Source organism: Pyrgilauda ruficollis, unplaced genomic scaffold (genome assembly GCF_017590135.1).
Source record: "Pyrgilauda ruficollis isolate IOZ18807 unplaced genomic scaffold, ASM1759013v1 scaffold173, whole genome shotgun sequence".
Taxonomy (NCBI): Eukaryota; Metazoa; Chordata; class Aves; order Passeriformes; family Passeridae; genus Pyrgilauda; species Pyrgilauda ruficollis.
In genome coordinates this window covers 760,598-786,522 of record NW_024516209.1, presented here as the reverse complement: position 1 = coordinate 786,522, position 25,925 = coordinate 760,598, and the positions used below count along the sequence as shown (strand labels likewise).

The window sequence follows — 25,925 nt, the reverse complement described above, 5'->3', positions numbered from 1 at the left end:
CTCAGCAATTCCATGACTCCGCAATTCCTGGAAGGATATTCCCGCCTGTCAGTGCCAGCAGGCGGTGAAATGGGATTTCAAAGCCAATAAAACCGGTGAAGTGTCTCGGGAGCCGCTGTGTTCCGGCTCCAGGCGTGTTTTGAGGGTCGGGGCTTCCCGTCACCTTTCCCCAATCTCGGGGTCCCCCCAGGACCCCCGACCCGCACGGCGCGGAAGCAGCACCACCGTCGCCCAATCGCGGTGCGACCTGCAGGTCACGTGCCTCACTCCGCCAATCACAGCGCCCGCCGCGCTACCCGGATGCTGTACGGCCTCCCAACATGGCGGCGCCCAGTGAGCGCGGGAACGCGCCCCTTCCGGGTCGAGGCAGAGGCGACGATTGGGGCGTGGCCTAATGCGGAAGCACCAGGGCGTGTTGACCTGCGTGGCCACGCCCCCTTTGCGCGGTTGCCATGGAGACCAGGGCGGTGGCGCTGCCGTGGAAACCAGGGACGGGCCCGGAGCGGGAAACGGGAACACGGCGGGACCGGGCCGGGACCGCCACATCCACAGGGATTTTAAATCCCTTCACCAATGGGGACTCCAGCACTGCCACGGGGAGCTGTGCCAGGGCTGGGCAGCCTTTTTGGGGAAGGAATTTTCCCAAATCCAGCCCGAACCTCCCCTGGCCCAGCCTGAGGCTGGTTCCCCTTGTCCTGTCCCTGTTCCCTGGGAGAAGAACCCGAACCTGGTTCAGACCTTTCATCCCCACCACGCTCTGGACCATCCGTGGCCAATGTGGGAAATGATTTGTAGGGAATTCTCAGAACCAGACAGAAGGCTCACGCAGCGTGTGCATCTGTGTGCAAACTGAGATCAGAAATGCTGACTTGGGAATGCCATGGAGTGGACAGATATTGCTGAGAGACAAATGGAACCAGGAACGAGTTTTAAAGGATGGCCTTGCAAACAGGACTGGATACTTTGGAGAAATAGAACTGTGAAAGATTAAAAAGTAATTTTAGATGGTTGGCTTTAAAACGTTTACAGCATGGTGTGGCTAAAGCTGATAAGCCAAGAAACATTTATAATGTATTGTAATTAGGAAATAGTTGGCTTCTGATTGTGATGGTGTGAATTATAACATCTGCATTGTCTCACCCTTCACATGAGACTGAAAACGGAATAAAAGTTTTAAAAACCTCTCAGTTGCCCCACCTCTGGGTCGGAAAGGAGCTTAATCTGACAGGCCATCTGTCACCACAGTCCCTGTCCTCGCTGTCACCCCCTGGTGACACATTCCCTGCCCTGGGGACCCCCTGGTCACACATTCCCTGCCCTGGGGACCCCCACGGCACAGGACCCCACACCCTGTGGCCTCTCCCCGCTGCCGGTGACCAGCACACCCATCCCCGCTGCCCGGGGCACCGCGGCGGGCCGGGCCGGGCTCCTGGCCAGATTCATCCCCCCGGAATGTCCCTGTGTGCCAGCCCCCGCTACGCCCAGGACAGCTCCCATAAAAGCGCTGCCGGCCCGCTGGGGAGCAGGATCCGGGATCCAGGAGCGCCATGGGGCCGTGCCGAGCGCTGCCACCGCTGCTGCTGCTGGGGCTGGGGCTGGTGCTGGCTGGAGCTTCCACTCCGGAGCCGCGCGGATCCACGCTGGGACAGGACGGAACCGATGGAACCGCGGCGTCGTCGTCCTCGCCGCGCTCCCTGAGCTACGGGGACGTGGTGGCGGCGGCCGTGGAGCTGCTCAACGCCAGGGCCGTCAGTCCCTTCGTCCTGCGGCTGCGGGAGGCTCAGCCCCGGCCCGGCTGGGTGAGTGCTGGGCTCGCCCTTTCCAGGGGAAACTCCAGGGCTGGGCAGTGCTGGATCCGGCCCTGCTCAGGGTGGATCTGCCCCGTTTTGGGTCCCCTGAGGGACCGAGCGCAGCCGCGTCGGGGCTGAGCCTGACCCATTCCAGGCTGGATGTGGCCCCTCTTGGGGCTGGTTCTGGCCCGTTGTGGGGCTGGGCACTGGAGGCAGTGGATCCCTGATGGATCCTGTCCCTTTTCCCAGCCCTCAGACCTGCAGAGCCGGCAGGAGCTGAGCTTCACCCTGGAGGAAACCACGTGCAGGACGCCGGGAACGGACACCGGCAACTGCAAGAGCCGCTGGCTCGGGGTGAGGCTTCGTCCCGTGGGAACTGGGGGTTATCCCGTGGGGAAACTGAGGCACGAGGGGGTGGGCTCTCCTGTGTCCCCTCTGTGTCCCACAGGCGGTGACCTTGTGCCAGGGCTCCGTTTTCCTGGAGGGACAGCAGCCCACGATGGAGCTCTCCTGCGAGAAGGCCCCGGCCGCGGTGAGAAGGGGCTGGAATGGCTCCGTGTCCCTCCGGGGGTCTCCCGGGTCCCCTCACCGCCCCCTCCCCCAAGTCTGACCCTGCTCTTTGTTTTCCCCAGTTTGGCCAGATCTGGAAATCCAAGATCAAGGATTTCTTTGGCAAGGTCAAGCAGCGTTTCCGGGGGTTCTTCCAGTGCGGTCGGATCTGGATCCGGGACAGGCTCAACCTCAAGGCACCCAAACCCTGAGGGGTGACACTGCTGTGCCCCTGCCCTGTGTCCCCACCTTGTGTCCCCTCCCTGTGCCCCCTCCCCAGGTGCTTCAGTGCCAATAAAGGTCCCTGCATCACTCCTGGTGTCACCTGAGTGTCCCAATGGGGACCCCCGAGCGCTCCCGGACCCCCCAAATCCCCCCGTGCCCAGCCAAGGAGCTGTGAGAGCTGGGAACACCCTGGGGGTCATGAATGGGGGGCGTCACGAGTGGGGGGCGCTCACTGGGGTCCCCTGGAGAGACAAAGGGACCCCCCTGCAGGTGCTGCCACCTCGGGACCCCCCGACAGCCCCTCCCCAGCCCCCGCTGCTTCCCGGCCCTGCCGTGCCGTTCCCTGCCACTGTCACCACAAGGGGGACGCGAGGATGTGGACGGTGCTGGTGACAGAAGGTCCCAGGGGGAGCAGGAGCAGCTCCCCCAAAATGGGCACAACACGGGCACCACCGGGGTCCCCTCCCGGCACCGGCCCCCTGCAGGGACTTGGAGCCCTGGGGTTGTCCCTCCCTGTCCCCAGGACACCCCGGAGGGTTTGTGGGGTACAGACCCACAGGAATATTGGGGGACAGGAGGGACATCCCCAGGGGATGCAGCCATGACCCTGCTCCAGCCGCTTTTGGGGCTCAGGGGTCCCCGAGCCCCGCAAATCTGCACCCGCAATGTCCCTGTCCCAAACTGGGTTCACTATGGGGGTCCTTTTTTCGGGACCTGAACCGCCCCAGCCCCTCCCTTGCCACTCCCTGGAGGGTTCACAATGTCCCCTGTGTCCCCTCCCCACCTCCCTTTGCCATCACTGCTGGTTTGGGGGGGACAAGATGCAGAGGGGACAATGCCACCACGGGGACAAGGGCTGTGGGGACAGTGACACCCTGGGGCTGACGGTGGTCCCTTTTTCGGGTGGGGTCCTGGGGGCTCCCCAGAGCGAGCCCATCCCTGTCCCCAGTCCGACTCCACGTCCCCTTGAGGACGATGAGGAGGAGCAGCCCCGTGTCCCAGCCGTGCCTCAGTTTCCCCGTGTGACAGAGCCAGGAGGTCGCGGTGCCCACACGGCCACTCCCGGTGGCCCCTTTATTGCTCAGCCCAGCCCCACGGAGCCCTTCAGGCGGACGTCGAACTTGATCCTGGGTCGGAAGTGCCGGACCTTCCCCAGGAAGCGCCCGAAGCGGCCGCGCTGGATCAGAACCGGCTGCCGGAGGGATGGGGGGGTCAGGGGGGGCGGGGGTGTGGGACTCCCCCTTGGAGCACAGCCGGGACCCCACCCAGGGCCCCCCGCAGCTGGAAACCCACCCAGGACCCTGAACCAGGGACCCCATCCCCAGGATCCCACTCCAGGGTTATTCCCCCCCAGGACCCCACTTCAGGGACTCGTGTCCCCGCACCAGGGACCCCACACCTGGGACACCTGGGACCCCACATCCAGAATCCAACACTTGGGACCCCACCCGTGTCCCCAAGCCCAGACCCCACCCAGGACGCCCCACCTGGGGCCCTGCACCCCGCACCCAAATCCAGGACCCCCACCCAGCACCTGTGAGCTCCCCAGGACCCCCCACCCTCCTCTGGAGCCATGGCGGGGCAGCGCAGCCCCCGGGGTGTCCCTTTTGGGGGCTGTGGACCCTCCAGGGACCCTCCCCTGCCGCCCCCGGCTCCCCCCGCTCACGTCGGAGGAGGCGTCGGAGCAGTGCAGGTCGATCTCGGGGGAGTCCTGCCGGAACTTCAGCGGCCCCGAGCACTCCTTGATGACCTGGGGGGACACGGGGACACGCGGTGTCACCTGGGGATGGCAGAGAGCCCCCGTGCCCCCTTCCTCCCGCTCCTGCTCCTCCTCCTCACCCCGTTCTCCTTGAAGTTGCAGTCGTCGGGGTTGGTGCGGGCGCTGGCGGCGCAGTCCGTCTCCATCACGCTGAAGTTGAGTCTCTGCAGCGAGCTCAGCTCCACGCCCTGGGGACACGGGTGGGTGGCGGTCACCAGGGGCAGGTGGCAGGACAGGGGTCAGCAATTGGAGTGGCACGAGGAGGGGGTCACCAGTGGGGTGGCAATCACTGGCGTGGGCTCAGGGCCAGCGCTGGGCGGTCACGATCATGAGGGGTGCGTGACAAATGGGGGGTCAGGAGTGGGGGGACAGGAATAGGGGTCATGGGGGGTCACGATGGGGTGACACTCACGGGTCAGCACTGTGCGCCCCGAGTGGGGTACCACGAGTGGGGGGACAGGAATAGGGGTCATGGTCACAAATAGGGGGTCCCGAGTGGGGGGCACTCACCAGGGCAGGCTCAGGGTCGGGCTGGGCAGCCCCGATCAGGCACCACGAGTGGGGTGGGGGTGTCACCCGTGGGGGGGTCCCGGGTGGGGGGCACTCACCGGGCCGGGCTCGGGCTCCGCGCTGAGCAGCCTGAAGGCGTTCTGCACCTCGGGCTGCTGGTTGTAGGAATCCACGGCCTGCGCCAGCGCCTCGGTGTAGGACAGGGACGCGGGGCCGGGGAGGGCGCAGGCCCCCCCCAGCACCGCCAGCACCAGCACCCACGAGCTCGGCATCGCTGTCGCCACGGCCACCCCCGGGCCCCTTTTATCCCCCACGGGAGGTTGGGGACCCGCCCCGGGGCTGCCCCTTGGGACACGCCCGGCCCGAGCCGCAGAGCGGCCGTTCTTTTGGGGGGATGCGCGGGGCGGGGGGGTCCCCGTGTGTCCCCTGGATGGGCGGTGACATCTGAACCCCTCGGGGTCCCCACCCTCGGGAGCCCCTTGGCCGGGCTCGGGGGGTTTGGGGGCCAGGGCCCCTCGGGTGGTGACACGTCGCCCGTGTCAGGTTGGTGCCCGCGGCGTTGCACAACCCCAAAGTTGCGCCATCGCTGTTGCCCAACGCCGAGGGTGCGCCCCGGGTCCCCCGAACCGTCACCCCCACACACGCACACGTCCGACCCCGAAATCTCTTTATTTTATGTCTGCAGCTCCGCTGGGGACAGGGGGCGGCGGGACGGTCCCTGCAGGGACGCGCTGGGAGGGGGGCGAGGCCGCGGGGGCGGCCCCGAGGATGATGAGGATGATGAGGAGGATGAGTGACCTGCGCTGGTGCCAGGGGAGCGGGGCTGGGCGCTGTCACCGGGCTGCTGCGGGGAGAAATAAAGGGGGAGTTTCACTCCAGAGCCAAAACTCCCCCCGAAGTGAGGGGGACGCGTGTCCCACCCCCAGGATGCGCTCCCGGAGCCCTCACCGGCTCCCGGCCGCACTCCACCATCGACAGCGGCACGTCGGGCAGGAAGGTGAACACGGACACCTGGGCCGAGCAGCGCTGCACCTGCGGACAGAGCGGCCTCAGCACGCCGCAGACCCCCCGTGCCCCCGGGTTTGGGGGTCCCACCCCACGCTCACCCTGCCCGGGCGGCCCCGGCAGCCGCGGGGGTCCGGGGCGGGCTTGGGGCAGGGCGGCTGCCGGGCCGTGAAGTTGATGCTGAAGTGGGTCCCCCAGTCGAAGCTCTGCCGGGACAAAAGCTCCGTGGGGCCCCGCACGGGGATGGGTGCGGGAACCGGGAGCACCCCCCGCACCCCTTTTCCTACCGTCCTGGCCACTCCGAGCAGCCGCAGCAGCCGCAGCTCCTGCCCGTGCGTCTCCAGCACGGAGCGCGCCAGCTCCCGGGGCGCGGGCATGGCCGGGGGCACGGCCGGGGCCGGGGCAGCGCCCGCCGCCAGCAGCACGGCCCCCAGCAGCAGCAGCGCCATGCGGGCGGCAATGCGCCCCGGGCTCGGCAGCAGCCCCGGGCTCGGCCCTCGGCTCGGGGCCCCCCGCTCCGGCTCCAGGGGAAAGAGCGGCCCCCGTGCCGCGGGAGGGGATCGGGTTGCCGGTGTTTTCCTTGGCCCGGTGCCGCGGGGGGAGCGTGCCTGGACCTGCAGGGGATGCGGCGATGCTGGAGCTCGGCAGGGCCGATCCCCATCCGCGGCCCCTTGGCCGTGCCTGCTCCGTTTCTTGGCGCGCTGGTCCAAGCGAGATCCTGCTCCTCCAGAGCATCCTCCTGCTTCCCCCAGAGAGAAGAACCAGGAGCCCCCTCCCCTCTCCCAGTTTCTTTACATGACTTTGGGTTTTTAAAATCCCTCTCAGCCTGCTCAGATTCATCCCAACACCCCAGGCCCAGGTTTTCCTTGGATTCAGGAACACAGGCTTTGCCAAGGACTCCACTGTGTGGATCCTGCTCTCCCAGTCTACCTTCCCTGGGTCAGAGGGTCTTGTTTCCCCAAAATTCAGGATTTTCGTGTTGCCTTTGGAGCTAGGAGCTCCCCCTTCTCCTCCCTTCATCCACAATGGAAAAGCAAAGAATTCCCTGGGGAAGGAATCCCAGGAAGCACATCTGGGAGACACCTGAGGCTCCCGGGATCCCTGGGCCTGGGAACAATGCTCTGGAAGCCCTGGGGTCATTGACAGCCCTGGGGTCAGGGGAGCTGCTGCTCTTCCAAAGGTGTTTGTTCCAATATTCCCACTCCTAGGGACATAAGAGCCAGGTGGGAGATGGTGGGAGGGAGAAGGGATAAGGGAACACCAGGAGGGCAGCTCACCAGAGCCTCCTCTGCCCATGGAGACCATCGGGAGGGGTCCTGGAGAAGAGAAGATGCCACAGGCAACAACTTCATTCTGATCGTGTTTTTTCTTATTTTTCCTTTTTAAAGTCTGAGCAGCACAGAAAAGTCCAAAGGATTCCCATTCCTGGGAAGCCAGCAGTGGATAGATGTGGGAGAAATGGATATGTCCTGATAGATCACATTTATAACCAGATATGCTCATTATAGACCCTAAAATGTACACAGTACCCCAACACAGACATCCACATGTACAGCCAGAGTCAATCCCAGGGATGCTGGGAGCAGGAGCAGACACCAGGAGCGGGGCTGGGGGGCACATCCTGCTCCCAAATCCCTGGCAGCTGGGATGGGGTCACGTTCCTGCTGCCTGGCCCTGCCTGCCCGGAGGAGGTATGGCTGTGCCCAGGCTGGCACGGGCAGAGCCGGGCACGGAGAGCTCCGGAGGGACGGCGGGTCACGGATCATGCAGGACAGGGGCTGAAGGGCTGATGCAGGGAAGGTGCTGCCAGGCAGCTCTTTGGCTCTGCCAGCATCCCAAAGTTTCCTGGCACAAAACCCATGGCAAAGACCTTTCCCAGCAGAGCACGACAAACTCATGACGTATTTTCCTTGCCTCTCCTAAAATATCCCAGTCTCTTTGTTCCAGCTGCCTCTCAGGCTTGGAAAATACCTCAATAATTAATTTAAAGGACATCCTGATAATCTATTTTCCATTTTGAAACCCTCAGGCTGTTGCCTGGAGTCGTTTCCATCCATCCTTCTCCAGAGCTTGCCCAAACGATCCTGGTTTAACTGAACTTTTCTTCTTCCTGGTTTCTCCATCCTGTGGCTCTTGTGGAGAAGTTTTCCACATCAAGCTGAGGAAAGCACGAGAAACTGGGGGTGTCTTGTGTAAGAAGCTCCTGGAAGCAACAGCGCCGTGTTTGTCCTCTTTGGCGACCCCCTGTGCAACCAGGACCCCCCAAATCGCTGCTGATGCCCCTGGGAGGGCTCAGGTGGTCTTGCTGCTCCAAGAAGGTGCAGGTGGATTTTCCAAGTCCTTGAAGTGGCCGTTTTTATGTCACAATGAAGCCTGGCCCCCTCCCCCGGCTCACAACGGCACTTCCCAAAGGCGTAACCGCAGGAAAACCGACGATGGCTGGATGGATCCGCTCGGCTTCGGCTCCGGAGAAGGCTGAGGGGTCTTTGCTCATAAACTCACCACATTTGACCCTTCAGGACCTTCAGCCCGAAAAGTTACAGGTGGGGATTACTCTCAAGTCAAGTTTGTGTTCGGATCGAGCACCTGGAAATCCTGGCACGCTCGCCGCAGCCGAGACACCCCCCCAAACCAACCCCCCCCACGTCAGATGGTGAGGAGCGGCACGCAGCCCACGCCCACGCCGCCCTCGTGGCACACCATGGGCGCCATGAACGTCCAGCGGTTGGTCTCGGGGTCGTACATCTCCACCGAGCTCAGGTTGGACTGTCCGTCGTAGCCGCCCACGGCGTAGAGCCGCCCGCAGTTGGCCACCAGGGACACGCGGCTGCGGCGGGTGTTCATGGGCACGATCAGGTACCACTGGTCGGCCATGGAGCTGTAGACCTCGGCGGCGCTCAGGAAGCCGGAGCCGTCGTAGCCGCCGCAGACGAACATGCGGCTGCCCAGCGCGGCCGCGCCGTGCCGGCACCGCTTGTTCAGCATGGGCGCCACCGCGTGCCAGCTGGACGTGTGCGGGTTGTAGTACTCCACCTGCCACGGAGCACGAGCACAGTCAGGGAGGGCGCTGCCTTGGGAATCGCCCTGCGGCATCCCCTGTGGGGCTGGCACTGCTGGGGCATCTCCAAACTGGGGGCAGTGTTGGGTTTCTTGTGGTAAGAAGGGAAGGGAAGGGTCTGGAGCAGCAGGGGCAGCTGAGGGGGCTGAAAGGACTGAACAGCCTTCAGTTAAAAGTTCAGCTGCTATGGGATGGTGCCTGAAGGGTTTGGGTTGGAAGGGACCTCACAGCCCATCCAGTGCCACTCCTGCCATGGCAGGGACACCTCCCACTGTCCCAGGCTGTTCCAAGCTCTGTCCAGCCTTGGGCACTGCCAGGGATCCAGGGGCAGCCACAGCTGCTCTGGGCAACCTGTGCCAGGGCTTCCCCACCAGGGCTCCCAGCCAGGAACTACGTCCCAATATTCCACCTAAATCTCCCCTCCTTCAGCTCAAAGCCATTCCCCCTTGTCCTGTCCCTCCTTGTCCCCAGTCCCTCTCCAGCTCTCCTGGAGTCCCTTTAGGCCCTGGAAGAGGCTCTGAGGTCTCTCTGGAGCCTTGTCTTCTCTCCCAGCCTGTCTCCATATGCAAGGGGCTCCAGCCCTCAGAACATCTCCATGGCCCCAAGGGGATAAGTGAATCACTTCTGTTCCACCTCAGGTTTTTCTGTTATGGGTGGAAGTGACACAATTTGGTGGCACAACCACTCGGGGCTGTTTGGATGGCCAGGGAAAGGACACGGATCCTTCCGTGCTGAGGTGCAGGGGCTGAGCCCTGCCCAGGGCCTTACACTGTTGAAGATCTGGAGCCCGTCATGCCCTCCGGACACGTAGATCCGGCCCTCGAACACGGTGACTCCGGCAGCGCTGCGGTTGGAGCTCATGGGGGTCACTGCTGTCCACCTGGGAGGGAGAGGGGAGAGGTCAGCAAGACTCCCACAGATTATTCCATGCTTTTCTAGTGCTGGATTCTACCATCTCTCCTCTCCCCACTCCTTATTCAAACCATTCTCACAGGCCAGATGCCCAGCGGTGCCAGGACATGGAACGCTGGAGGGGAACCTCCTGGAAAAGCTCTGGGACACCAAGGGCTCTTACTTGTTTGTTTCTGGAGAGTAGGACTCCACTGAGTTGAGGGATGAGTTTCCATCGTAGCCACCACACACGTAGATCTGCCCATCCAGCACCACCGTTCCCATGGCACTGCAAGGAACAGCAGGACCTTCTGAGGTGGCTGGAGGTGCTGTCACCCTGTCCCAAACACTGTGACCCCACACACTCTGCCTGTGGCATCCCACCAAAGTGCCTTTTCCCTGGATTCACCTCCAAACTGCTAAGTCCCACTTGAACTCTGAGCTCACAAAGGGGAAAGGTGCTCATGGCAGGAACACCTCAAATCCTGGGTGTGGATTTGGGTCCCTCACAAGAGAAAAAGACATTGGGGGGCTGGAGTGTGTCCAGAGAAGGGAATGGAGCTCGGGAAGGGGATGGAGCACCAGGAGTGGCTGAGGGAGCTCCAGAGAAACCAAGTGAGGGGCACGTACACCCTCCACCCCTCCCCTGCACAGCCTGGGCCAGGGCTGGACAACCCCTTCCAGGAGGAATCTTCCCTGTATCCAACCTGAACTGCCCTGGCACAGCTTGAGGCCATTTCCCCTTGTCCTATCCCTGTACCCTGGGAGCAGAGCCCGGCCCACACCTGGCTGCACCAGAAACTAACCAAGGAAATCCCAGCTGCCTCCACACTGCCCCACTCCTCCTTTCCCATTTTCCCCCCCCCACACCCACACACTGCTGGGCGCCCACCACCTGCCACCCCACTCTTCCTCCAACCTCCTTATTCCTTGCTTTTCCACAAGTCTCCTCCCTGTGAGCTGCACATACCTCCTCTTACTGTTCATGCTTTCCACTTTGGACCAGGAGTCGGTGTCTGGGTTGTAAACCTCCACGGTGCTGAGCCTCAGCTGGCCGTCGTAGCCGCCGATGGCGTAGAGCAGCCCGTTGACCACGGCCACGCCGACGCGGCTGCGCGCCGTGGCCATGGGCTGGCACTTCTCCCAGCGGTTGGCAATGGGGTCAAACACCTCCACCACGTTCAGAGAGTCGCCTGCATAGAAATTTGCTACTCAAATTAAAAGAGGGAGACCTGATGAAGCCCTGCGATGGTGATGGGGGGATAAAGGGGTAAGGGGGTGGTGCTGTGTGCCTGAAGATGGGGTTGGCGTGGGGAGTTTGGCTGCTTTTCTTTGGGAAAATATCTGGGGGAAAAAGGAATGGGAACCTCGTGGGATTCAACAAGGTCAAGTGCAAAGTGCTGCACCTGGGTTTGGGCAAGAAATTCTTCCCTGTGAGGGAGGTGAGGTCCTGGCACAGGGTGCCCAGGGAAGCTCTGGATGACCCTGGATCCCTGGAAGTGTCCAAGGCCAGGCTGGACAGGGCTTGGAGCAGCCTGGGATAGTGGCAGGTGTCCCTGCCCATGGCAGGGAGTGAAACGGGATGATCCTTAAGGTCCCTTCCAACCCAGACCATTCTGGGATTCTCTGTCCTATCCTGGGCTCTCACATTCTATTCCAGCCTTCCTGCTCCCACAGAGACATTTCCCAGCCACATATCCTTGCTCACCCCCAGAGATCCTGCTCTGAACAATTCCCATTGTTCCCACACTCCAAAAGATCGGGGAACATTTCCAGGCTCTGCACGAGGAGCCTGGACAAGATCCCTCTGTGGAAGTGGCACCTCCACTGTCCTCCAAGGGGCAGCAGAGACCTGCAAGTCCCATCTGTGGTGTTGCTGCTTCTCCTCCGTAGAAGGTTTTTCCTTGGTCACTTTCTGTTCTCTTTTTATGCCATGGTGAGGCTCATGTCAAAGTGTTGTGATCCCACAATCCCAACAACATTGTGGAGATCCCTGCAAGTCCTGCTTGGGGCTCCAGGCTTGGACACCATCCTCAAAGTCTTTAGGAGTATGTCCTAAATAAACCTCACCTGGACAGGATCTCAGATGGAAGATGTTAAACTACAGGCACAACCACCCTGAGGGTTTCACTGGAAGGGTCAAAGCGCTGCATGGAGGAGGAAAAACTGCTCCACGCTTCCACAGGAGGGAATTCCCGCATCCCATCACCCCACGCAGCCCCTGGTGGTCTTTCCACTGCAAGGTACCTGCTGAGTTGAGTCCCCCCACGGCGTAGATCAGCCCCGCGATGGACGTGCAGCACCGCGGCCGCGTCTTGAACGCCGGCAGGTGCGGCCGGCGCTCCGGCATCAGGTGGTAATCCTTGGCTTCGTCAACCAGATCCCTGAAAATCCAATCGTGGAGTATTAGAGAGGAGATCTGACTGTCTGGAGTCTGAGATTGCAGGATCTGACTGTGGCACCCTGCTGACTCCGTGGCCAAGCTCACCTGCACTTGTGGCAGCAGCGGACCAGGTCGTCCTGCTGCACGCGGTCGGTGAGGAACTGCGGCCGGCACAGCGGCAGCCGGATCTTGGACAGCAGCTCGGGCAGGAAGGATTCCCTCTGCTCTCTGTCGTACCTGATCCAGGCCAGGGCAGCTTCAAACACCTGCCAGGAGACAGCAGTGGCAAGGTGGAGTTTGGGGGTTGTGCAAGTGGATGGGAATGAAACGACATGGAATCTTGGAATGGTTCGAGTTGGAAGGAACCTCAAGGATGATCCAGTGCCACCCCTGCCATGGCAGGGACACCTCCCACTGTCCCAGGTGCTCCAAGCCCTGTTCAGCCTGGCTGTGGACACTTCCAGGGATCCAGGGACAGCCACAGCTGCTCTGGGAATTCCATCCCAGCCCCTCCCCACCCTCCCAGCCAGGAATTCCCAGTTCCCAATCTCCCATCCATCCCTGCCCTCCGGCAGTGGGAGCCATTCCCTGTGTCCTGTCCCTCCATCCCTGTCCCCAGTCCCTCTCCAGCTCTCCTGGAGCCCCTTCAGGCCCTGGCAGGGCTCTGAGCTCTCCCTGGAGCCTTCTCCTCTCCAGGGGAACATTCCCAGCTCTCCCAGCCTGGCTCCATGCAGGTTTCTTTCCCTGTCTCTGACAATCCCGATTCAGCACAGAAATTTGCAGGGAGATGAGGGAGCTGCAAGGAGGATTTTGGCAGAGGAGGTGGCACAGAACACAAAACTGTGTTTATTTAGTGACAGAAATCTGCAAACTGGGAAAGAAGACTGGGAATGGTGGTGCTCCATGAGAAACCAGGAGAAGGGTTTGATGACAGGGATCCATCTCTGGATGACTACACTGGAGACACCTGGAGCTGGGCTGGTCCCTTCAGGCTCCATCCCAGACACTGGAAGGGACAGTGAAGCCCCTCTCTGAAGCCCCGCTGGGTGACTCCAGCTACAAAAGGATCCTGGTGCCCTGGTCCCAGCTTAATTTGGGATCCACATTCCTGGGTTCACAGGACTCCCCATTAAAGTTATTGCAGCCTTTACGACTGACCAGAACAAAGTCATCAACTCTTTCTTGCATTACTTCCAGTGGCATCTGGACTCTCTCCTGACACAATTCCCAAACTTCCCAGTGCAATAATGCTTCTCCAACAGCACCACAGGGATTAAAAACCCCAAACCAACTTTCTTCCACTCTACAGGGTGCTACTGGAATTTCTGAAGGGTGGGGCTGGCAGTTGCCAGGGCAAGGGGACACGTCCCCAGGATGGACTCTTTGGATCCTACCTGCTCTGGGAAAAACAGTGAGGAATTCTTGGTATGACACAGGAATGTGGCTGGAATGTGGGGCAGACTCCCCTCCCTCCCTAAGCCTGATTAAAGAAGCACATTTTTACCCTTCAAGGAGAAGCTGGAGGTCTGCTCTGCCTTTGTCACCTCCTCAGGAACAGCAGGACAGATTTCCAGGCTCAAGGACAGGCTCTGTTTTCCTTGCTCACTGTCAGCCCACATCCATGGATTCTCAAGGCTGTGGGAACACCCTAAACTCCTCTCACTCCCACGAACTCCCTGGCAGGAGGGTGCAGCCAGGTGGGATTCCAGCTCTTCTCCCAGGAAACAAGGGACAAGAGGAGAGGAAACAGCCTCATGTTGTTCCAGCAGAGGTTTAGGTGTGAATTTGGAAAAATTCCTTCATGGGAAGGGCTGTCCAAATGTGGCACAGGTGCCCAGGGCACGGTGGAGTCCCCATCCCTGCAGGGATTTAAATCCATGTAGATGTGGCACTTGGGGGCACTGGTCAGTGGTGGCCTTGGCAGTGCTGGGGGAAGTGTTGGACTTGAAGCCCTCTGAGGGTTTTTCCAACCTCTGTGATCCTAAAAAGCCCTGCCTTCTTTTGTTTAGGAACAAGTCAGTCTGGAGCAGGCACAGGAAACCATCACAGCTCTGTCCAGCACCTCTGAGTGTCCCCACTGTGCCAGGACATCTCAGCTTCACTCAGCCCAGGAACAGGACAATTCCCATTCCCATTCCACTCCCAAGCAGCAAGAAACGCCTCAAGGTCAAACCTTCCCTGGCCAAGCCCTACACCAGGTACCCACCTGCTCTTCAGACTTCACGTTGAGCTCATCCCTGGAAACGAGCTCCAGGACATCCTCAAAGGGCAGGGCCAGGAACTCCTCGGACATGGAGACCTCCACAAAGTGCTGGTGGATGAAGCTGTTGGCAGCGTCGTAGAGCACCGTGCACATCATGGTCTCGGCAAACTGCCGGACACCCAGGCAGTTCTTGGGATGAAGCCTGGGAAAGGGGAGGAGGAGAGAATGGGAATGTCAGGTTAATGGAAGAGAAGATGGCTGCTCCTGGATCCCTGGGAGTGTCCAAGGTCAGGTTGGACATTGGGGCTTGGAGTAGCCTGGGATAGTGGGAGGTGTCCCTGCCATGGCAGGGGTGGAATGGGATGGGATTTCAGCTCCCTTCCAACCCAAAGCATTCCAGGATTCTGGGAAGCACAGGAGGACACACAGTGCAGTGGAGGATGTGTCCTCTCCAGTGATGGCCCATTCCAGCTCACCCAGGAGCTGACCTGCACAGGGAGCTCCAGGTGAATCCAAGGCAGAGCCAGAGGATGGAAAACACAAATGTCCCCTTGTCCCTGCCAAAGAGGCATTGGAAAGATCCAGGTGGCTCTGGGAGCATCCACAGTTTCCCTTGGCACCCTGTGCGAGGGCCTCCCCACCCTCCCAGCCAGGAATTCCCAATTCCCAATCTCCCATCCATCCCTGCCCTCTGGCAGTGGGAGCCATTCCCTGTGTCCTGTCCCTCCATCTCTTGTCCCCAGTCCCTCTCCAGCTCTCCTGGAGCCCCTTCAGGCCCTGGCAGGGCTCTGAGCTCTCCCTGAGCCTTCTCCTCTCCAGGTGAGCATTCCCAGCTCTCCCAACCTGGCTCCAGCCCTGCAGCAGCTCCAGGTCCTTGTGCTGCTGGGTGGGGAACTGTCACATGAGGGTGACTCTGAGGGCTTGGTTACAACACAGCTGCCTAAAAATATCCCAATTCTCAATTCCACTTAAGAAGGAGAGCTCAGTGTCCATGTCCCAGCTCTCCAGGGTGGCCAGAACCCACTAACTTTTGGTTATTAACCAAACTGGCAGCTGTGCACTCAAAGCCAGGACTTCACTTAGGACACCTGGCTGCTCCTGGTGGATTTCGCAGAATTTTGGGGGCCAATCCCTGTATTTGGTGAGTATGTTTAACATCACACCACAGAATGTCCTGAGCAGCTGCAGAGAAGCCAGGCTGGGAAAAGTGAACACGTCAGACTCCCTGGCAGGGCTGAGAATCCATGTGGAACGTGGACAAAGAGTATCCCAGCTTTCCATTTCCACACCATGCTGCTGGAACAGCCTCACAGCCAAACACCAGTGAGGAAACTGAAAAACCTGGGACCAATTTAGGGCTGTGCCACAGTTTCCTGTCCAGCTCCTGGGCTGAGGCACTGTGTTCCTCCCCTTTAGCACACACAGCAGCAGGAAGGGCAATTCCTGCCAGGATGGGCTCTCAAAAAGGGAAATGTCTCCTCAGTTTTGCTCTGAGTGTTGATTCCTGTGGCTGCCCAAAGTCTTTTACTGTGTCCCCATAAAGGGGTGATAGGTTATTCTGAAGGGAATGAGAATGGCAGGAGAAGGGGGCATGGCTTCCCACTGCCAGAGGGCAGGGATGGATGGGATATTGGGAAGGAATTCCTGGCTGGGAGGGTGGGGAGGGGCTGGGATGGAATTCCCAGAGCAGCTGTGGCTGCCCCTGGGTCCCTGGAAGTGTCAAAGGCCAGGTTGGACAGGGCTTGGAGCAGCCTGGGACAGTGGAAGGTGGAATGAGCTTTAAGATCCCTCCCAACCCATTTAGTGTTCCATAACTCTACAGATGCCAAGTTTTGGGATGCACACTCCTCTTCCCTCTAGGACACATCCTGCTCCTCCCAAGCTGGACACAGGTGGCTGAACCTCGCTGCTGCTGGGGAGCAGCTGGAATCCCCCCAGAATTCCCCTGGAATCCCCCCAGGATTCCCCCAGCCCCACTCACCTCTCCCTGAGGAAGGTGCAACAAGCGTCCTTGATGTTCTGCAGCTGCAGGAAACTCGCCCCCATGAGCAGGGACTGCACGTTCTGCTGGTCTATGGCCAGGTGACCATTGTAGGCGAAGTTGATCAGAGCCTCCAGTGCACTGAAAACAGGGAGAAAGGGCAGAAAATGCACTGAATTCCAGCTGGGACAGCACCCTGCCAACAGCAGGATGTTTGTGGGATCACTCACACTGAGACAGGCTCTGAGCCTTGCACACACAGCGAGGCAGGGCAGCTGTGGTTCCTGGGATTTCCCCTGGGAGTTTTACCTGGGATCCATGCCCTGCATGACAATCTCATCCTGCTTGCACTCCATCATGTCGTTGGTGAACATGGCGTGGAAGTAGGGGATGGAAGCTGCCAGCACGATCCGGTGAGCGCTGAACTTGTGGTCGCCCACCTAAACCAGGGAGAACAGGGAGGGAGCAGGGATCAGCACCAGCCTCTGCTCCAGGGATTCCCTGCAGCTGGGAGAATTCACCTCTGGGGAGCTTTGGCAGGAATTTGAGACAGGACCTCTGAGTTGTTTTTGTTGATGTGGTTTATTTTGTTATCTTGTGCACAGGCAGGAAGGGTGAGCTCAGCTCACATCTTCACTGCACAGCTCAGAAGGCCTCAAGACCCTCAGTTAAAGACCTTTTAAGGATTTATTGACCAATAAAACACTGCCAACGAGGATATTTGTGTTTTTGACCTTAAATATTTTGTCCTTAAATATGATATCCTTAATTATATCCTAAATATTAATATTGCTTCCTTAAATCTTTTGTCTTATGCTACAGTGTGAGCTTTCTTAGCCAATCATGTTATGGCACACAAACCCACAGTGCTGCATTCTAAACTCATTGTTTACCTCTGTAACTGCTTTTATTTTTACATCTTGAACTCTAAAACTTGAAACTTTCCTTTACTTAGCTTAACATGTCTCTGCTTTAAACTCTAAATCCACGTTCTCATTTCTAGCACCTAAGTCAGGAGCCTTTTCCAAGGTCTCAGATCAAATCCTGGGTTTAATTCTAAGCTTTGGCTTACAGGACCAAAATCCTGAGAGTTCCCCTGCAATTTGGATTCCAACATGCAGCATCCCACGAGGGGATGGAGCCCCAGGCCTCTTCCCTGGCCCTGAAGAAGAAGCAGTTGGCAAAATGGATTCCCACCCTGACTCCACACAGAGCACAGAGTTTTCTGGCCAGAGTTTTAGAAACACAAAAATACAGCAAATTTCATAAGGCAAGGCCATAAAGGGAAGTGATTCCAGAACCTGAGAGCTGACAGCCCCTCCCCACATCCCTTCCTGGGATTTTCATTCCCTCCCTCCCTGCCAGGTGAGGACTCTGTGTCCCCAGGTGCTGCTCTGGATGGGGAAATCCCTCAGGACACTCTGCTGGAGCTCTGGGTTTGGGAATTCCCAGTGGGAAGGGCTGGCACAGTGTAGTTGTTGTTGCATGAATGGAAGAGATGGGATTATGATTAGATTAAGAATGATTTATTGTCTAGATAACATCACTCTCAAAGGTTATGAGATTTAGAAGATAGTAAGCAGTCAGCCATAGTCTAAGATGGTAATAAATTCTTTGTTGTAAGACAGTATATAATTTTCTAATTTAATGGACAGTTGTTATAGAGTATATTTTGTTTTTTTAACTTAAATTACCTTTATTTTTTCCTACTGCAGTGTGGACACTTTTGCCTAATAAGGTCTTATTACATGTGTGCACTTATGTTCCTGTTATAATATCTAAACTCTTAGTTCATTCTATATAATCACATTACTACATTGCTATATTATAAAACCCTTATCTAATACAATTTCTTACTTATTTAAGGTATATTCTTACTTATAACCTATAGAAACATAACTTATAGAAAGTTATATATAACTTATAGAAACATAAGTTTATAATTTCTCTGTTCAGTGTCTGTGTACCTTGCTTTCACCTCAATTTAGGCTTCTTCTAAGGCTGTAAATAAAACTTTTTTGTGTTTGTGAGGATTTTTGTCTTTCCAATTCCCACAACACAGGAGCAGCCACGGCCTGGGTGACCAAGGGGACAAATCTGCTGCTTGGCCTGTCCCCATTCCAGCCTGGAGGCTCAGCAGCTCCAGCACTTCCAGCCCATCCCTTCCCCACGGATGAGGCCGTTCCCTCAGCAGCTGCTCCTGGCCCAACCCACTGATTTATCCATAATAAATCCCATTATTGACACCCCTCCATGCTGCTGGGAAATCCCTTCCCATGTGTCTCAAACATCCCAACACACAGAAACACTCCAGTTTTCCTTCTGCTGTTTCTGAAAGGTGAGAGAACAAGGCCTCCTCTTATCTCTGAAATCCTGTAAGGAATTCACTCCAACTGGAACAGTTCATTTGGTTTGTTTGGATGAGTGCTCCCATTCAGGCTGAGTGTGCAAGAAAAGCAACATTTTACTTGACTTTCATTTCCCCCTAAGCCCAAGCTGCCAAAAATCACAACTGTCCAAATTTCATTTCAGCTTTTTAATAAATGAAACGTGGTGCTAAAATTGAACAGGCACCTCTTAAAGTGAAACACCTGCTTCAAATGCATACAGTGACCTTCTATTTATAGGCAAAATTATCTTTATAACTAAAGATAACAGGACTTTCAGCACCAAGGTTATATTTACACAAACCCCAAGCCTGTAGTGTGACCCAAGGAGGAGAAAAAGGCCCTTATTTCAGAAAATAACTGTAAATTACACAGCCTAGGTGGCAGCTCTGGGCCCCTCATGACAAGAGTGACATTGAGGAGCTGGAGGGTGTCAGGGAAGGGAATGGAGCTGAGAAGGGGCTGGAGAATTCCTGAGGGAGCTGGGAAGGGGCTCAGCCTGGAGAAAAGGGGGCTCAGGGGGGACCTTGTGGCTCTGCACAGCTCCTGCCAGGAGGGGACAGCCGGGGGGTCGGGCTGTGCTCCAGGGAACAGGGACAGGAGGAGAGGAAACGGCCTCAGGCTGGGCCAGGGCAGCTCAGGGTGGAAATTGGGAAAATTTCCTCTTGGAAAAGGAGGTGAGGCCTTGGAAGGGACAGCCCAGGGCAGTGGTGGAGGGATGTGACATCCATGTGGATGTGGCACCTGGGGACACAGTCAGTGCTGGGTCATGGCTGGACTCAGTGATCCAGGAGGGCTTTTCCAACCTGAACCATTCCATGATTCCATGCCCCAGGCCCTGTCCAAGGGTGGAAGGGTTCCAGCAGGCTGCAGTTCCAGGGCTGCATCAGAGATGCTGCCACCAAACAGCCTCATGGTCTCCTACACAGCTGGGCCCTGCAGAGCAAACATCCCCAGGCATCCTGCAAGATTCCTGTGGGATTAGGACAGCTGGGATGAAATCACCACTGGGATGAAATCCCTTGGGTCTGGGATTGCCCAGTGCTGCCCCTCCAGGTGCTCCCAGACTGGGAATGGTCCCTGTGAGCAGCGAGATCCTCGGAGCTGCAGCAGCAAAGAGCCTGGGAAATATTCCCTGGTGCTGGACAAGACAAAAGATGGGATTCCTTCTCTTTGGAACTTGCTCCTGGAATGGTGGAGAGCCCCTGGGGAGATGGAGAAATTGGGATCTCTGCTCTAAAAGCATCATTGTGTTCATTCCATCAGCACTTCATGGCGAGTCCCCAGGGAGCAGCTGCATTTCCTGCTGCAGGCAAAGGACAAGATTTCCCTGTGGAATACGGAAAATCCTTCCAAGGATGAGTCCATTCAGCTCATCCTCATATCTTCTTTCCAAAAAAGGGCCCCCTACCTCCAGAGCCAAAGGCTCTCCCTTTCCATGACTAAATTAATGCACTTTCCTGAGGGAGTCACCTAAGGAGAAAGTGGGAAAGAGCTCATTCTCTTCCCAGCCCAGACCATTCCAGGATTCCATGAGAGTGGTGATCAATTCCTTTGAAGCAGAGGATACACATCCTCTCTGGATGTACAACAAAGCCACACTCCCAGAGAATTCCCTGCCAGCTCAGAGAAACCCAACTGCTTTTTGGAATTCCAGTCCCTCCACTTCCCACAGGGACAGGGATCAGCCCTGCCCTCCTCAGTGCTCCTGAAGGGACAGCAAAAAGGAATTTTGTGTTATCCTGGAACTAAAAATCCTCATATTTCTGTAAGGGGAGAGCTGATGGCCGCTGACAGCTTGGGGGAATCACGTCCAGGCAGGATCCCAAAGAATTCCTGTCTGCTGGGTGACAAGGTTGGAATCACAGCCTCACCTGCAGGTCTCCTGTGCAAAATGCATCATCTGCTCTTCCAATCTCTCCCATAAAACAGATATTCCCTCTCTTTCCAGGGCTGTTTTCCTGGAGGATCTCCCAAACATGCTGCAACATCTGCAGCACAGCCAGGCACTGAGTTTTCAAGGATCCTGCTGGGATCAGGCAGGCAGCCTGAGCTGTCTGGAATTCCACTTATCCAGAGGCTCCTCCACCTCTGCATCAGCTCTCAGGGGTGCAAGTGCTCCAGTTTGGGGGGTTTGGAGTTAACAGCCTGCTCTGGAAAAACTGGGATCAGGATGGGAGAGAAGCCACCAGGGCTATGACCTGTTGGTGCCATTGGGATTGTACACAAAGCAAATATTGCACCCTCTGCACAGCTGGGAATTATTTCAGTTTGCCAGACCTGGGTTATATTTTAGGAGACTTTTCTAATTAGTCTTGGAGTTAGTCATGGAAAAATGTCATTGGAGTGGCTCAGATCCACAGGAGGAGCTGCAGCAGCAAGAGGAGCTCACACCAACTCCGCTCTCCAAGGATTTGGGGAGGCACAACCCTTCCCTGCTTCCACAGTTTGGCCAGGATTTCTGGAGGTGCCAGCCTGGCACTTGGATCATTCTCCCCCAGCTCCAGTGGGAGCCAGCAGGAGCTGGGAAGGGATTTATTCCCTCTTGATTTGTAAGGAAGGAATAGGATGGATCCGTTTGCCCTGGTTTCTGCATTCCAGCAGCCTCTGATGTGTCCCTGGAGAGCGCTCGGACCTCGGCCTGGAGCACAGACAGCACATCCCAGAAAACAAAGCTGCCCAGGCTGCTTTCATCCTGCAAGGATGAAACAATTCCAGAAACAATGCTCAGGAAGAGCACCAGCACCGAGGAGCTTCTTTTGTGCTCTTAAAAACCAGATCAGGATCTGCAGCTCAGGGAAGGATGGCCCCGAACGTGTGAGCCGGAATTCTCGGGGTTTTGCAGTTTAGGTGGGAGCTGTGAAGGGAAGAAGACTGGAAATCCACTAAAAATAAGGAGGAGAGCTTCTGAGAGAGGAATTCTGCCCCTTGGCTTGTCCACAGCTGGAGTTCAAAGCCTCAAACCCCACCAAATTAGAAGAAAAAAAAGACTCAGAGCCTCTTTTCTGCTCTTTCCATGATTATTCCAGGCCTGGTGTTTCCTTGCCCCTGCTGGAAGCTCCATCACCTTTCCCATCACCACCAGGACTGGATGAGGAGGAAAGCAGAACTTCACCTCCCAGAACACAACTGGGATGGGGATCAGCTGGGGAGAGACTTGGCTTGGTTATTTTATGGCCACACCAATGCCCAGCCTGGTGATTCTCAAAGAAAGCAGAAATGTGGCTTTGCTAAGCAAAATTCCGATTTTTTTCCAAAGGAAAAGGACTAACCACAGACTGAGGTGTGTCTCCTCCCTCCTCTCCTCCCTGCAGTCCATCCACGTGTGTTCCTAGCAAATGAATATTTAATTAAACATTTCGGAGAGGCTCCAAAGGGAGCTCTGAGGGAACATCAGGAGCAGCCCTGACCTGCAGCTGTTAAAGAGACAGGAGAGAAAAGAACTTCCCCAATCCATGAGCTGGAGCATTGGGCACATCAAGATCCAACTTCTGGGACAAAGGGGTGTTTGGAAGCTTTTTGGTTTAGAGATGGGACAGACAAAAAGTAGCAGGAGTGGAAAAAAAGGGGGAATAAATTCACTGCAGTGGTGTGGGAGCACCAGGATCCACCTGGAGGTTCCTCTGGACTGGACTTAGAATGTTTCTCCAAGCTTTTATCAGAGAATCCTGGAATGGGCTGGGTTGGGAGGGACCTTAAGGACCATCCAGTGCCACCCTGCCATGGCAGGGACACCTCCCACTGTCCCAGGCTGCTCCAGCCTGGCCTTGGGCACTGCCAGGGATCCAGGGGCAGCCACAGCTGCTCTGGGAATTCCATTCCAGGGCCTCAGCACCCTGACAGGGAACAATTCCTTCCCAATCTCCCATCCATCCCTGCCCTCTGGCAGTGGGAGCCATTCCCTGTGTCCTGTCCCTCCATCCCTGTCCCCAGTCCCTCTCCAGCTCTCCTGGAGCCCCTTCAGGCCCTGGCAGGGCTCTGAGCTCTCCCTGGAGCCTTCTCCTCTCCAGGGGAACATTCCCTTTCCAGACACTCGGATTTCCTTCAGTTAAGCCCAGCTCAGGGGGATTTGGTTGAGGGCTGCCCTCAAAGGTCTTGGGGGTCCCTCAGGCCCCCCTTAAGGGAGCTCCCTCAGCATCCCCCTCCCCAAAGTCCGTGACCTCCTCAGGGGTCGAGGCCCCCCCTCAATGTCCCCTCAAGGACCGGGGTGCCCCTCAGGAGCCGGGGGGGTCCCTCGAGCCCTCTCAGCCCCCTGAGGGGTCGGGGTCCCTCATTCCCATCAGGGACCGGGGGTTCCCTCGCTGTCCCTCAGGCCCGAGCTCTCCCAGCCCCGCTCAGACCCCTCCGGGCTCCGGCGCTCCCTCGCCCCCCTCCGCCCCCGGGGGCCGGGCCGCACCTTGAGCGTCACATCGCAGAGCTTTCCCTGCCGCCGGATCTCGCCCATCACTCCATACCCGCGGCTGGGCAGGTCTCCCACCGAGAAATGCACCAGATCCTCGGGATCCAGCTCCGGGTCCGCCGCCGCCGCTTCCAGCATCGTCCCGGCCACTCCCGTCCCGCTGCCGTCTCGCTTCGCCCCCGCCGCGCGCTGGCCCCGCCCGGCCGCCGTATGCGGGGCCACTTCCGGGAGAGCCCGGAAGTAGCCGTTGCCATAGAGAACCCGGAAGTGGACGCTGCCATGGCGACCCCGGACGCCACGCCGGAATCGACTGCAGAGGGGTCGCAGGTGGGACGGGGCCGAGGGGGTGCCCGGGGGTCGCCCTCCCCTCCTCAAGGGGTGATCGGAGGTCGTATCCCCGCACAGGCGGCATCAGCCCCCCCCAGGCATCGCCCCCCTTCCGCCGGGCATCACCCCCCACCCGCCTCGGGGGGTGCGCTGGAGGGAAACACGGCGTGATTCGGTTGGGAGGGAGCTTAAGGAGCATCCAGTTCACCCTCTGCCATGGCAGGGACACCTTCCACCAGCCCAGGCTGCTCCCAGCCCTGTCCAGCCTGGCCTTGGGCACTGCCGGGGCTCCAGGGGCAGCCACAGCTGCTCTGGGCAAGGCCCAGATGATAAATAAATCCCTTCCAGATGGATTTTGCCCAAAGTCCTGCCAAAATCTGAGCTGTGGGCAGGGGAGCCTCTCACTGGCAAGGCTCTGGAGGTGTGTGGGTCATGGCCTGTGTTTTTCCCGGCAGGAGGAAGAGGAGCAGGAGAGCTCGGAGGGGCCGGAAAAGAATGAAAGTTCTGCATCCAAAGCAGAGAGCGAGCAAGCGGTAACATTCCAGCGGGATCCTGCCGTGCTTTGGGTGGGGAGGCCCCTCAAACCCACCCCCTGCCCTGGCAGGGTCACCTCCCACTGCCCCAGGCCTGTGAAAAACGCCAATCGCTTGGTTGAAAAGCTGAAAAGTTTAACAGGAATAAAATTAGAGTAATAAGAATTTGGACAATCAGAGTCAGGGCGATAAAAACAAAGACAAATGGACAGTCCAGGTGCCTTGCTGGGCAAACTAAGCCCCGAAAGGACCCCCACTAACAAAGGATTAACCCTCAAAAGCAACAGCCTGTTGCATATCTCATACATGAGGCAAAAATTCTTTTAAACAAAGGGTGTTCTCTGGTTATTTTCAACTCCCTCCCTTCGTCTTGTTGGCCCCTTGATGTCTGGAAGGAGGTAGAAAAAGCTTGTGTCTTTCCAGATAAGGAGGCAATAATTCTTTTATTGGGGATTTTGGTGTCTTGTTGCTGTTATATCTGTGCAAAGAATTTCTTGATTATCTCATCCTTTTCTCGAGCTCGTTAAAAAAGTACCTTACATCTCATAGTTTCTATTTTAACATTGTGTTATAACCTAAAATTATATTTACCACACTACTTAAAAAAAATAACACACCATAACACATGGAAGTATTCCTTTTAACACCTGCAAAGAGCCATCTAACATGCACTTTTCACAAAGCCCCTGTCCAGCCTGGCCTGGGACACTTCCAGGGATCCAGGGGCAGCCCCAGCTGCTCTGGGAATTCCCTCCCCTCTCCTGGTGCTCACAACCACTCCCAGCAGTGATTGCTGTTGTCCTCACCTGCCCACAGCCCCCAAAGGGCACTGCTGCAGCGAGGAAAATGCCACTTATTTACAATTTGTTAACTTAGTGAAGTTCCTCCTAAGAAAATTTTCCCTTCCTCCTTTCCCTGCTGTTTTTTTTTTTTCTTTAAAATAATTCCCAACTGCTCCAACACCCGGCTTTTGGGTGGTTTTTTTTTTTGTTTTTGGACAGGTTTCTGTGGCCTCTGTGAAATTCCAGGAGCAGGAGCAGGAGCATGGCCAGCACCCAGAGCAAGAGCAGGGCAAGGGGAAGGAGAAGGAGAAGAAGGAGGAGGACCAGGAGAGCATCATCTCCTCCCTGCTCTGTTCCACAGAGCCCGAGGGTGAAAGGCACAGGTAGCCCCCAAATGTTCCCCTGTGCACTGGTTTAGATTTGTTAATTTTTTTTTAATTTAAAAATTTTAAAATTAATATGTTGATAAGTGTGGTGGTTAATTGGTTAATTACTGGTGTATTTATTTTTTAGGAGAAAGGTGAAGTAGGTTTAAAACTTTTAAAAGGGTATAAAGAAAATTTTATTAATAGTGGTTAAAAGGAGAAAAAAAAGTAATGAGAATTAAAATAAACCTTTAAGAATACTTCTCTCCCCTCCCCCCCACTTTTTTTTTTTTTTCTGATAATATGGAGAAATTATACCTAAAATTTCTATTTAGTTTATTATTTTTAGAACATTTTTTTTAGTTTATTTAGGGAGAGAAGTGTTTTTTGTTAAGGTTATGGAGATTTTTTTACAAGTAAAAAAACCCAGGTTTTTAATTTTGTTGTGAATAACAGCTGCCCAGAGAACTTTGTTCCTGACACCCTGCTTTAAACCCAACAAATCCTGGCTCAGCTCCAACCCCCACAATTCATTTTACAGCAGGTAAAGTGTGAGAGTCACAAAAATCCTGGATGTACCAGAAATCCCAAAGATTTTGTCCCAAACCAGGAGTTATTGCACAATTACTGAGCACGGGCTGTCTGCAGGAAGTGTTTGAGGGCAAACCTGGGATTTAAAAACCCTCAGTGCATGGGGCTTTAGGGCTGGGTGATCCCTGAGCCCTCCTCGTGGGGGTTTTACTCAGCAGATCCTCCAGCCTGTGGATATTTCCTCCAG

At 56.9% G+C, this 25,925-nt stretch overlaps 4 protein-coding genes across 6 annotated transcripts in view; 1 reads left to right on the top strand and 3 right to left on the bottom strand.

Moving 5' to 3' along the window:
* Positions 1-3,609: 3,609 nt before the first annotated feature.
* Positions 3,610-5,378, bottom strand: LOC121351806 (cathelicidin antimicrobial peptide). The gene is made up of 4 exons (XM_041464176.1): positions 4,932-5,378; positions 4,404-4,511; positions 4,231-4,314; positions 3,610-3,756 (listed from the first exon to the last, which is right to left on the bottom strand). Exons 1-4 carry the CDS (start codon positions 5,103-5,105, stop codon positions 3,646-3,648), a joined length of 477 nt encoding a protein of 158 aa, XP_041320110.1. The 5' UTR covers positions 5,106-5,378; the 3' UTR covers positions 3,610-3,645.
* An 85-nt stretch (positions 5,379-5,463) lies between these two features.
* LOC121351805 (wiskott-Aldrich syndrome protein-like) lies at positions 5,464-6,412 on the bottom strand. Of its 3 annotated transcripts, none has more exons than XM_041464172.1 (4): positions 6,126-6,412; positions 5,940-6,044; positions 5,782-5,865; positions 5,464-5,677 (listed from the first exon to the last, which is right to left on the bottom strand). In XM_041464172.1, exons 1-4 carry the CDS (start codon positions 6,285-6,287, stop codon positions 5,507-5,509), a joined length of 522 nt encoding a protein of 173 aa, XP_041320106.1. In that variant the 5' UTR covers positions 6,288-6,412; the 3' UTR covers positions 5,464-5,506. The 3 variants fall into 3 exon arrangements, with proteins under 3 accessions (XP_041320106.1, XP_041320108.1, XP_041320109.1); XM_041464174.1 differs by having other exon boundaries at positions 5,464-5,674; XM_041464175.1 differs by lacking the exon at positions 5,940-6,044.
* A 2,072-nt stretch (positions 6,413-8,484) lies between these two features.
* Positions 8,485-23,185, bottom strand: KLHL18 (kelch like family member 18). Its single transcript, XM_041464194.1, has 10 exons — positions 23,138-23,185; positions 16,664-16,794; positions 16,355-16,495; positions 14,377-14,575; positions 12,276-12,436; positions 12,035-12,171; positions 10,758-10,980; positions 9,972-10,076; positions 9,665-9,776; positions 8,485-8,871 (listed from the first exon to the last, which is right to left on the bottom strand). The coding sequence occupies exons 1-10, from the start codon at positions 23,183-23,185 to the stop codon at positions 8,485-8,487; spliced, it is 1,644 nt and encodes a 547-aa protein (XP_041320128.1).
* KIF9 (kinesin family member 9) overlaps positions 23,141-25,925 on the top strand; it is a 24,876-nt gene continuing 22,091 nt past the window's right edge. The window contains exons 1-3 of the mRNA XM_041464184.1: positions 23,141-23,467; positions 23,923-24,000; positions 25,002-25,165. Coding sequence (XP_041320118.1) covers positions 23,225-23,467; positions 23,923-24,000; positions 25,002-25,165 — 485 coding nt within the window. The 5' untranslated portion in view covers positions 23,141-23,224. The remainder of the gene's footprint in view (positions 23,468-23,922; positions 24,001-25,001; positions 25,166-25,925) is intronic.